The sequence below is a fragment of the Pinus tabuliformis genome, chromosome 9 (assembly GCF_031772625.1).
Source record: "Pinus tabuliformis cultivar Carrire ecotype Pingquan chromosome 9, CPIR1, whole genome shotgun sequence".
Taxonomy (NCBI): domain Eukaryota; kingdom Viridiplantae; phylum Streptophyta; class Pinopsida; order Pinales; family Pinaceae; genus Pinus; species Pinus tabuliformis.
Genome location: NC_142307.1, coordinates 523,656,635 through 523,669,725, shown reverse-complemented (window position 1 = coordinate 523,669,725; position 13,091 = coordinate 523,656,635). Strand labels below are relative to the sequence as shown.

The following is a 13,091-nucleotide window of genomic DNA, read 5'->3' as shown; positions in this document are numbered from 1 at the left end:
TAATCTATTGAAAAAACACAGAGAGAATGTGAAGATGTTATAATTGTAGCAAGAAAAGGCTCCATTTGACTTGTGCCTTAGTCAAGTGGAGAAATTTGATTTTCCATGTCAGTAGGATGACTTGGATTGCAATTAGCGGGAGTGACATGACTTTGTATCCTAGTTAAATTAATGAGTTGTAAACTAGAAGTAGAGTTGTGCATGTATTGATTGTTAATATTTAGAAATCTAGTGGAGTTATTGTAAGTTAAACTCAGTTATCTGAGCTCTAGTCATTAGTAGAGTTGGTAGGAGTTCAGCTAAGTAGTAATTACTGTTGTCAACTCGCTGATATCTCAGTTAACTGAACAATTTACTAAAAATAGTCACAATCATGCATGGAATTTGAATTTCCTTGTTGGAGTGGAGGAAAAGGCACATTGTAATTATCAATTGTATACTAGTTGAGTGTACATGTTTTTCATTGGAGTGGATTTTCAATTCCTCTAGCAATTGCGCAAGGAAATAGGGACTTTCCCTATATTTTAGGAGCTAATTTCTTCAAGGATTGCACAAGGAGAAGGCTAGGGCCTATTTTGGTTAATTATTAGTTAGAGGAGGTCAGTGAGTAGGAGATCAAAATTGCAGCGCAGAGTGCTCTTCAAGATTGAAGCAAGACATTGTAATTGATCCATATTCTCATAATATGAATTAATGCAAAGCAGTGGAGGCGTTTTTCCTAGTGCAGTTCCCTTGTAAAATCATTATGTTCATTGTGTTTCGATGGTTGTATATTATTGCATATGTTATTATGTGACATAATTGTAGAAGAAATTTGTCTCTTGTTTTCAATTCAAATTCAACAACAGTAGAATATTTATTTCCATTTCTACACTAACTTGCTGTAATCCATCAATTAAAAGTGTGGAAATCTTGTGGAAAAAGGCACAACCCATCAAATTTCAATGAAAGTTGAAATTGTCAAAGTGAGCTCATATTCACCCATAGCTTATAAAGTAGTTAGATATATTGAATTTTATTGTACCAAAATATACTTAAAGTTGTTATTTAAGTTTTACTTGGCTATAGCTATAGATTAGTAGAATTTTATTTTATTTTTATCTCTCTTTTTCTTTTTCTTTTTAATTTTTTTGGAACAAACTGTTAATATAATTTCATACAAAATTAAGTATAATGTTTGCTTAAAAATAATTCCCAATTATATCTATATATAATTAATTTGTATTTTTGTCTTAATAAAACAACAATCATTAACTTTTAGAAACTAGATAATCAGAATAAAGATGATAAACATCTATAATAGTATATAAATAAATTTGACAAATTTAATTTTATATATATATATATATATATATATATATATATATATATATATAAAGTTTTTTTATTTAATAAATTAATTATTAAAATAATAGAAAAAATTAAATAGCTCAGGAAGTATGTAGATAGAGCACTGTTAGGTAGATTGCTTCATAACAACAATCCCCTATCTACCTACATCATGAGCTATTTAAAAAACTTTTATAATTATAAAATATGATAAAATAATTAGTAAAATAAAATAATAAAAGTTTTTTAAATAGTTCATGGAGTAGGTAGATAGAGAATTGTTAGGTAGATTGCTTCATAACACAACAATCCCTTATGTACTTACTTCATGAGTTTTTTAAAAACTTTTATTATTTCATTAATTATTTTATCATATTTTATGCAATAATTAATATATATATATATATATATATATATATATATATAAAAGTCTATTTTTTAAGTTTTGTGTTTTTTCAACAAAGCTACCATTTAACAGGGTTTAAAATAACATAACACTTTTTTCTAAACTGAAATTACAAAAAGGCAATGAATAAATAAATAAGCAATAGACTGCCCACCATCATCAGGCATAGAACATAAAATACAGGACCTACCCATCAACAACCAAAGGAACAACCTCCATTTAAGAGGGCTTTGTTTCTCCAAACTAATTTGTGCCACCCTTTTGAAAAAGCAACAGGATTGTCTTGAATTAACCCGTCATTTCTAGATCTAGTTGTTATAATTCCACTTTATTTATTCTTAGACCATTTGATGATGTCTTCTTTCTTACCCAATTTTAATACAAAAGAGTTCCATTCACCTAAAAAACATGAGAAGGCCTAAATCTTGAGCTGAAAGCCACTCTTAACTATCTAAATCTGAACAACATCAAAGGTAGCAATATAACCCAACTGATTTAAAAACTCCACCGACTTATTAGAAAATTTATGATATTGATTACCTCTTACACATAGGTCATGACCCAGACAAACTTTATCCCCTCTCCCAATCTTCCCAAAAAAAAACCATTTCTCCATTTTTCCAAATCTTGCAAACCACTTACCAAATTCTTTCAAATCATAAAACATCCTAAGCTCTTCCCTTAACCAATCTATTTTACACTGCAGACAATTGTTCTGACTTCAACAATGCTTCCTTTCTTTGGTCTTTGGAACCCCTGACGAGGAGTTCTATCAATGCCTTTGCTTCATCTTCCATACTGCCACTGCATGACGACACAATTTTTCTTCCCCTTGTTGTAATTGTCTTTCCTTCTTCATCCATGAAAATCATCCATGGATTTTCATTATCCCAACACTGAAATAGCATTTTCATTGCACTTAATTGCTCCGTGTCACTGTTGTACATTTCAGGCATCTCTTCCTCTAAAAGGGCAATGCGGCGCCAAAATCTAAAAGCATCATGCTGCGATAGATTTAACAAAAGCATGCCCTCCATCTCAGCCTGTGCCAATGTGAACATTTCCATGGGCTGATAAGAATACCATTGTCCGGCATCTGTTGTTATCCAAGTTTCGTCAGCTTTCAACTTAAAACGGGGAATATAGATGATGTGGATGTTGTCCTTTACACTTATAAATGCATTCCGTATTGAACCTGTAAACTCTTTCATGATATTCTCGGACTCACTCCCGCCGTACAAGCATACCACTTTTTGATGACGCATCATCTCTTTTACCTTTTCAACATCAAATAACAAAAGTGGAGATTGAACGAATCGGTTAGAAAATCATTTATACATCATTTTCCCTTTTAACTGTGTCAAGAGCCAAGAGACTGTAATGTAACATATATATATATATATATATCAGAGATGCATATATTATTTTTAAAATAATAATAAACTAGCGTACAACCATTTAAGATTGATCAACTAAAAATATTTGTAATGGCATATCTGAAAAAATACGAGACACTTACCTGATCTGAGACACTTTCCAACCCATTGAAAAGAAATTCCAGGGTAGGCATTGTTTCCATTTGATTCCATTCTTCTTTTTTTAATTCTGCAATTTTCTGGACTGTAAAAGGGTAAGCTTTTGGCCCCCACCTATCCAGCAAACCCATTACAGGCTTAGAAGTTGTGAATACTCTACCATTAGATTCTATTATCTTGATGTCATATGGAGAGTCTTCTTCCTTTTCTTGCGGTGCACACAGTTTAATCAAAAAATACTTCACTGCAGTTGGTATGGCCCATGGATTTTGGATGACCAGCCACGGAATGTCTCTTGAAAACTGTTCAAATTCATCTAATCTTGGGCTGCTACTTCGTTCCACAAGAGGAATCGAGATAATTTCAAAATTAAATGTCTCTTTCTTTGTATTATATAGTTGAATCAAAGACGCAAGGCGGAGATCATAACCCACGTGCAGAGCCCTGATTTCTAAAAAAATAGTTTTTCCTTTCAAATCTTCTGCTGTACAACTCAAAGCTGCTGGTTTCGAACTTCCACTTGGAGCCTGTATTTTTATGCCAACATAATAAGTGACAGTCGACAAAATGAAACCAGAACATTGTTACGCAGATAGAGATAGTTTGTTTCACAAATAAAATAAAACGAAACTGAAAAATTGAATACCTTCAGGAATGTGCAGGTTTGGGCCTCTCCTGCTGCAAACAATTCTATTAACAATTTTGTAGTGCTTTCTTGACTCGTTTCTGCAAGTTGCTTTAATTGGAGGTATTTTCTACAGCGACATAGTAGGAATTCTTCCATTTCAGGTCCTGTCAAAAGTTTCCAACAAGGACGCCATTTGCCAGTACCATCTCCTCCATCTTCCACCCTACTTAATTGAATAAAGGAGACACTGTATTTCAGTTGACCTAGTACTTGCCTCATGTTACGCTGCATAAGGAGCACCTCTGGCTTCTGAGGATTGTCAACATGTCCCACAATGATCTTCTTAGCTTTTGGAGTCAATTTATCAAAATGACGGCCGATATAAATCATTTCAAGATTTATTTGGATGTCATCTATAGTCTCCTCAATTAAAGGCCACGGGAAATTATCATCGAAATCCTTCTGTTCATCGAATACGACAAAAAGGACGGGGGCTGATGGATGGAATGGCTTTTCTTGTCCTTCACTGAATAGAAGCTCCAACTGGGACAGCATCTTCCTTTCGAATTTCTCCCTGTCAATAGCCTGTAAAGATATTTATAAAGTCAGCGGAACAATGATATGGCTTTTTTTTTTAATATGAGGTTTAATAAAATACCATTAATGCTAAATATAAAAATTAATAAAAGTAAATAATAAAAATATCAGTATGATAAATATGGATGGAAGGATGTTATGAACACCTGCCCTGTCAACACCACCTCTTGAAAAGAAGATGATTCATCACTTTCTCTTTGGATTTCCGCCCATCTATCCACCAACCTTATGCTTCCTGTGATGTCCACAACCTTTAATGTTTTAATCTTTAACACATTGTCCATCGATTTTCCTTCCAACATGGCGCAATTACCTAGAATCAAATTTTGCAATGAGGGAAGACCGTGGAAATCTTCAGGGAGCTTCTTTAAACTTACGCACCCACTCAAATTTAGGAACTGCATTGATGCGAGGCAATGGAAGTCATTACATAACTCTTCAAGGCTTGTGCAATACTGCATGGCTAAAGTCTCCAAACACCTAAGTTGACCAAAGCTTTCTGGAAGCCTCTCTAGGCTACTGCATCCATAGAGGACCAACCATCTTAAACTTGCTAATTCCCCAAATCGAGTTGGAAGCCTATGCAAAGTCGTGCACCTTAGCAACCCAAGGTGGGTGATAAAGGAAAGGTTGCAAAACCCATCTGGTAATTCAGTTAAACTCGAACAATTTGTCATATCCATAAAGGGGGCCGTGAGCTTCAATTGTCCAATAGAGTCTGGAATACTTCTTAGATTACGACACTCGCGAAAATATAATTCAACAACTGATGATAAATTTCCCAAGCCACGAGGAAGATCCTCTAAGTTTTCACAATGAGATAAATTCAATGATCTCAAGGATGAGAGTTTTTCAAAAGAACTAGGAAGTGAAGTCAAGCCTGTGCATCCTTCTAAATTAAGTTCTTGCAGAGAATTCAATGATCCAAAATCTTCTCCTAGTTGCCTCAAGTTCAAACAACCCTGCAAATTAAGCTCTTGCAAAGATTTCAACGATCCAAAATCTTCTCCTAGTTGCCTCAAGTTCAAACAACCCTGCAAATTAAGCTCTTGCAAAGATTTCAATGATCCAAAATCTTTTGCCAATTGCCCCAGATTCGAACAGTAATCCATTCTCAATAATCTTAAAGATTGAAGACTTGATATTGATGTCGGTAGTTCCTTTAGAGATTCACAATGTGAAATAGAGAGTTCTTGCAGAACTTTTACTTGATCGCCTATATGTTCAGGCAATTTTTTCAACTCTTTGAATTTGATCAATCTCAATATCCGCAAATTCTGAAGTTGTTGAAGACAGGTGGGAAAGATTTGGAGAGCAGGAGACTGTAATCTTCCATCAAATTCCATGTGCCTGAGGCTTGACGGCATCTACAAATCATGCAATTAATATGCGACAACCACAATGAAATGAGATTCAAGATTTTCTAGAAAAATGAATGAAAAACATGAGGTTTCAAATATTGTGATGGAGACTTACCTTAGGTAGAGTCAAATCTTGGGGTTCATATTTCAAGTATCTTAACTTCTTTATTTTTGACACATCAAACGGAAGCTGAGTAATTCCACCTTGAAAATAAACCAAGTTCTCAAATATTTTATTACATTGACCTTCCACTTTTGTCAAGTTTCCAAGGTCAACAACTCTCAATGACTTGCACATTGTGTCTAGTTTTGATGATGATATGCTGCATGCATCTTTATTTTCACCGAACCATATACCTTTGATGTCCTGCACCCCATTATTCAGTAAAATTGAGTCAATCATGAAAGTCAAGACAATCATTGCATGAAACAAGATTGTATATGACAGATTTGGTACCTTCACTTCATTGTGATGGAGAAACTAGTCAGAATTGAGTTAGTGATGAGAAGCAAGACAATTATTGCATGAAACAAAAATGCAAATGATTTCTTTAAGTTATGGATTTGATACCTTTTCTTCATCCTGATAGAGAAACTCATCGAATTGACTTGCGCTGCTGAATTTGAATCTCGTTCCCTCTGCCTTTCGGTGACCAATTGTCAAAATGACGTCATGTACTGATGCAGCGCTATCAATACCTTTGGTGACGAGTGCTCTCTTTTGTAATATATCCAACTCATCCTCTCCAACAATATCTGCTACTGTGTCCCACTTCCATCCTTTGAAAAACAAACAGACATCAAGAAATGGATCTTTGCATTCATCAGGGAGAGAGTCATATGCAAAGAAATATTCGTCCTTACCCCCCCTATATGTTAGAGCCTCCACATTCTGTTTGTGCTGCATAACCATATTGTAAGCCTTTTGCTTGTCCTCTTCGGAACTCAATACTTTCGCTACTAAGGTTAACATTAGTGGAACTCCACCACATATATCTATTAAGTCGTCGACTTGGCTAGAATTTAGTTTTTCCTTCATGTCATCTAACACTTCCCTTTCTAAAAAACTCTTTGCAGTGCTATTTGAAATTGTTTTCATATCATAAATTTTACGAGACGTTTTTCCTGGTAACGCTCTACTCACATCTTGGTCACGAGCAGTGAAAAGCAGCCTCAGCTTCTTTGCTTTTTTCACATCCTTGGGCAAAAGCTGTTCAAACTCCTTTCCACCCAACACATTATCAATATAAACAAAGGCTGGCACCTTAGCTAAAATGCCACCCAATTCTCGCTGGCCATCCTCATACTTTCTGATCTCTGGAACTGTCTCTTCATGTTCCATTAAATCCTTTAATATGCATTTCTGAAGCTCTATGATATCCGGTTGTGATTTTATATCCTTAAATAGTTGAACCTCCGAATATTTACAACCTTCAAAATTAGCTCGTGAAAACACAGCATCTCCAAGGGTAGTCTTCCCTATGCCTCCAAAACCATGTAGCATAACAGCGACCGCTTTTTCTTCACTTTCCCAATCCAAAAGTTCAAGAACTTTTTTCACATGCTCCTCCATCCCAACTGTTTCCACAATATCAAACGTCACCCCCATGTTTATGTTAATAAACAACAAGAACAACGGTTTCCACAACATGAAACATCACACCCATGTTTATGTGACTTAACAATAAAAACAAGGACAACATTAATCTGAAAATATATATTCACCTGCGTGTTCCGGATATCCTCGAGAAAGTCGTGGCTTCTTAGGTACATTGACATCATAAAGACTCATACCCATTTGGGCATTCATATGCGTGTACATGTCCCTCAACTTTTGTCGAAATTTGGATAGGTCTTCCTTGTCTACTGACGTTGCCAAGAACCTAGTGCATTCAATCAATAGGCCTTAATCCACCCCTCACACATAAGAGACCTCTCCTATAAAACTATAAATGCATGAATAAACAATTACACCTTCAAACAAATAAGATTGGAGTTTTCAGTGGTCACTTGGAAAATCTTGAAGACTTCATTTGAGTACAACATAGAATGGAGCCTTCCACTATCAATTCAGTGGCTTCTTTAACGACACCAATTATTATTCCATTAGTTCCCATCAACTGAGGACGTTCTTGAAACTCCTTAACCAATTGGACCAAAAAAATCATTTCCTTCAGAAGAGTCATGCACTCATTTTTGTTGTCCCGGATATCGTCAAATCTTTCCAAGATGTTGGCGACCACGACAAAGGGTGTAGTAATCAAGTCTGCAGCACCCATGCCCTTTAAGACAACGTCAACAGCTGTCTTGATCGCCTCGCCCGGAATAACATCTTTCTGAAAGCCATAACATAATACAACAGATAAATTATAATTTAGATAATCATGAAAATATATTTGTAAAAGCCATACAATAAAATGAAGAGCAATGATTATTTAGACGAACATTATAACAAATTAAATGATTGGAAAATTATGAAAAAGCTTTGATAAGCACAGATGATTGGAAAATTATGAAAAAGCTTTGATAAGCACAGTGACATTTACTGCTTCAAAGAGGAACACTTTTAATTTGGAGAAGATTTTTGAAGTGGTGGGGAAATAATCTTCAGCCAGGCGTTGCAGCTGCGATGATGAAGCCTTCGTCTGTTAAAAGAAAAACAATAAAAAAACCTTCATTTCACTGGCTGCTTTTTTATCACTTGAATATTGCTTTTGAAATAATATGTTAAAAAACATACTTAAAACATATAAGATATAATATTGGGTGCTTTTAAAACATATAAGATATAATATTGGGTGCTTTTAAAACATATAAGATATAATATTGGGTGCTTTTAGGGATGGGTGAGAAATCTCTTTTAAATAATAAAATAAAATAAAATATGGAAAACCCTATTTATTATAAAAAAAAATTGAAACATAATGTATAATGAATTTGATTTATGCAAAATTAAATGAACCTTTATGTGGATGTAGAAGTAGATGTATAAAGTAGGGAGTGAGAGTTTAAGCCTGGAAGGAAATGAGGATAGGGAAATGAAAAGGAAATTCTTAACAATTTAGTTATAGGAAATTTATATAGAGAATCAAGGTTTTAAATCAATATTCGGTGTTGGATGATATAAGCACTGAGAGGGCACTAAAAGGATAGCTTTCGCCTATTAAAAGAAGAACCAAAAAACATTCATTAGAACAATAAAAAACATTCATTTCACTCGCTTTTTTTTTATCAATTGAATATTGTTTTTGAAATAACATGTTAAAAAACATACTTAAAACATATAAGATATAATATTGGGTGTTTTTAGGGATGTTTGAGAAATCTCTGATAAATAATTAAATAAAATAAAATAATTATCAAACAAAATAAAATATGGATAACCTCATTTATTAAAAAAAAATGGTAACCTAATTCATAATGAATTTGATTTATGCAAAATTAAAATGAATCTATATGTGGATGTAGAAGTATATGTATAAAGTAGAGAGTGAAAGTTTAAGGTAGTGCATTAAGGGGAAGGAAATGAGAATAGGAAAATGAAGAGGAAATTCTTAAAAATTTAGTTATAGGAAAATTATATAGAGGATCAAGGTTTTAAATTAAGATTTGGTGGTGGATGATATAAGCATTGGGAGGGCACTAAAAGGATAGCCAAAATTTTCATGTTAGTGATAAAGGTAAAAAAGAAAGTAGAGAGTGAATAGATCAATGGTAATCCAATCTTAATCTCTAAATTAAGAGAATTAATTTCTTCATTGACATAGTTGGTGGAATGGGATGGAAAAAGATAACATTGGTTTATTGATTTACTTTTTATGAAACTTTAGTTCAAGTGCAATGAAAGAAACTAACACCTTGAAAAAGATCTAGCTTGGATAGCTTATTTTGAAAGGGATTATGGAGTTGTGTAAAGAGAGTTTATGGAAACTAAATAGTGGGGTGTTAGGGAAAAGAAGAAAAGGGAAGGATCTAACTAAAGAAACTTAAGGGGGAAAAGCAAAAGGCATGTGCAATTAACAAAAAATAAAGTATAATTAGTATTGGAAGATAATATAAGGATGAACCAAGACATTAAAATAACTAGTTAAGAACTCACAAGACACTTATTTGGCAAAAAATTGGTACAAAGAAAATTATGGGACCAGTTGGAATTGAAACAATGTCCTCTCATAAGATACATTCAAGAGTTTCATCTATTAATAAGGGGTTGGCTTGCATTTATATTCAAATCTAAGTGGATGTGGATAAGATATTGAAACTACAATGGTAGTGGGGGTATATGCCATTAACATTGTAGAGATAAACTTCCTACTTTTACTTGTGGATAGAGAGACCCACACTACAAACAATGATTTAAAATCGCATGTTTACCCACCCTCCGAGTTTTGGTCTCTGGATGAATTTCGAGCAATTGGGAATAATATAAGGTGTTGCTTAGATGTATATGTAAGTGACATGAAAATGAAACCCTGAATAATTACAAATAACTTAAGTGAAATGGATTTAAAAGACGGATTAGAAGGGGACATAGAGATAGAATTTGGAATAGACATTATACTAAAATATTGTCCACTATATTTGAGTCACATTCCAATACCAAAGGATAGAATTTGGAAATAGGCATTGTATTAAAATATTGTCCACTATATTAGAGTCACATTCCAATACCAAAGATCACATCATTATGGACATATAACATGTGAATGTTTCCTAAAATCCACTAAAAGTTTGTCGAGGGAAAGAATGTAGAAAATGGCTTTGGTGAAGGATGTGTCAAGTCCAATCTGGAAGATGGTTGAGGGAAGGGAAGAGTAAATTTGGAAGAAGAATATACATAAAGGATTGAATTCACATCATAAATCAAAGAGGTAGAAAATGAAGAAATAGTGCAATAAGGGCACATTGTGGAGGCTTTAGTAATGACAAGAGAATAGAGCATAATACAAATGAAGGGAAGGGTTCATGTGTGATGGAAGCAACTATGAATGTATCTTTAGAGATTATAGAGATGATATGGCCATGCCATACATTGGATATTCCAAAACCCCCACTTAATATGTCTATTAATTCTTATTTAAGGTCCCAATCAATAGTCTAGGAGCATTGGTTCAATTTAGGGGTTTGTAATTTAAAATACTTGTAGAGGAAAATCGTTGGGAAAAAAGGATATTGGTTAGAACCTTTAACCTCCAAAACTACTTAGGTATATCTTTAAGGAAATAATAGGGTAGATAGGGTCAAGTTAGGAAAAAAAAATTAGGATTCCAAATTCAAAAGACTCCAAATAAAGGGGAAAATACCTACAATGCTAGAACAAAGAAAATACCTCCTATCATCTAAAAAACCTCCTATGGGATTGAATGAAAATGGTATTAAAATAGAGTGTTAAATTGTAGAAAGAAAAGGATTCATTTGACTTGTGCATTAATCAAATGAGGAAATTCAAATTTCCACTTCAGCAGGATGAGTTAGTAGGAAGTTAGCAGGAGTGACATGGAAAAATCACTTAGTTAAGTCATTCAATTCGTGTTTGTGGTCTAGAAGTAGAGTTTTGTGCAACTTGATGGCTAAGATCTAGCTATCTATAGGTGCTATCTTTAGTGAAAGTCAATTATCTGAGCTCTAATCTAGAATATAGTCAATATGAGTTTAGTTGAGTAGTTGTAACTATTGTTAGCTCATTGATCTCTAAGTTAAATAGTAAATTTACTAAAAATAGCCCTAGTCATGCATGCGATTTGAATTTTCTAATGACGTGGAGGAAAAAGGAATAATTGTAATCATTATTGTATATTAGTGAGTGTACAGTGTTTGCATGTAGCAGGTGAGCCATTTCTATTGGGATTTGCGCAAGTAAATAGGAGCTTCCCTATTCTTTAGGGCCAAGAATTGCATAAGGAAATATGAGGAATAATGAGGCCTATTTTGACTAAGTATTGGCTAGAGCAAACTGAGGAGAAGATTAGTATTGCAATGGAAATTGAGCTTCAAGCATTGAAGCAGTCATTGTAATCGATCATTTTTCTCATCTAATATAATACAAACATAGGAGGGGTTTTTCCCAGTTGGGTTCCCAAGTTAAAAAAAATAACTTTGTTCATTGTGATTGAATGATTGCATGTGTTTCTATTGTATGTTTTCCCTTCTGTGGATTGAGTAGAATAAATTTGTGTCTATTGTTTTCACTTTGAATTCATTAGCAGTTGCAAATTTGAATTATTTCTACATGGTATTAGAGCTTTTGAAAACTACATAGAAACCAGGTTCCTTGTTAACTTTCAAAGAAATTTCGAATAATATATTTGTGGTGCAAGTATTTCTTCGGTGAGAACCAATGTCTTTCAATGGATCGAGGCTTGAGTATGCATCAGAGGGAACTTTTAATTTATGTGCTTGGAATGACATAATGAAAGTCGTGCTGGATGAAAATGGAGTATTAGAATACACAAAAATAGATATTCCAAAACCAACAGCATCATATGCAAAATAGTTGGCTCAATGTAAAAAAGATACTGCAAAAGCCAGGAGGATTATCCTAGAGGGAGTTAGAGACCATGTGATTTCAAATTTGCATGGAAAGGACAATGCATTTGCAATGTGAAAAACTCTCACATACCTATTTTAAAGAAACAACGATGCCAGGAAATTGGCATTGAAAGATAAGCTCAAGGGTATTCAAATGAATAAAAATGAAACTATTGTTCAATACCAATCCATATTCACTCAGGTGAGAGATGAACTTGGAGGAGTTGGAGAGACTGTGCAACCATCTGAATTTGTGAGCTTGCAGTCCTTGGCCTACGAAAGTCCTGGCACAGCTATCAGGATTCAGTTAGTGGAAGATACAAGATCCTAGATTGGGAGAGACTTCGGTTTAACTTGGTGCAGGAGGAGATTAAAAGAAACACTAGAGATGGATCTCATCCAGAACTGATGAGGAAGAAAACTTTACCTTAGCTAGAAAATGAAAGAAAGCCAAAGGAAAGAAGGCCCAAGGCAAGGAAAAATCCAACCAGAACCATGGCAAGAAGAAATACCTCAGTAAAATTAAATGCTTTCATTGCCATGAGTATGGACAATACACAACTAAGTGTTCACACAAGAAATCCAGTAAGAAGCATGCAACAGGAGCGGGAGGAGATTCTCTCACATCAAAATTCGAGTTGGATTTAACTCTCATTGCTTGCATGGAAAGTATTGTATGACGTTGTGTATGGTACTTAGACTCTGGT

General features: G+C 34.1%; 1 protein-coding gene across 1 annotated transcript in view; it reads right to left on the bottom strand.

The window, feature by feature from the left end:
- Window positions 1-2,080: 2,080 nt before the first annotated feature.
- The window catches only part of LOC149149518 (uncharacterized), a 58,775-nt gene continuing 47,764 nt past the window's right edge, over window positions 2,081-13,091 (bottom strand). Inside the window, exons 3-11 of the mRNA XM_089442504.1 lie at window positions 8,403-8,501; window positions 7,867-8,192; window positions 7,582-7,739; window positions 6,428-7,434; window positions 5,972-6,223; window positions 4,642-5,862; window positions 3,917-4,483; window positions 3,255-3,797; window positions 2,081-3,012 (exon numbers count right to left, since the gene is read on the bottom strand). Coding sequence (XP_089298630.1) covers window positions 2,431-3,012; window positions 3,255-3,797; window positions 3,917-4,483; window positions 4,642-5,862; window positions 5,972-6,223; window positions 6,428-7,434; window positions 7,582-7,739; window positions 7,867-8,192; window positions 8,403-8,501 — 4,755 coding nt within the window. The 3' untranslated portion in view covers window positions 2,081-2,430. The remainder of the gene's footprint in view (window positions 3,013-3,254; window positions 3,798-3,916; window positions 4,484-4,641; window positions 5,863-5,971; window positions 6,224-6,427; window positions 7,435-7,581; window positions 7,740-7,866; window positions 8,193-8,402; window positions 8,502-13,091) is intronic.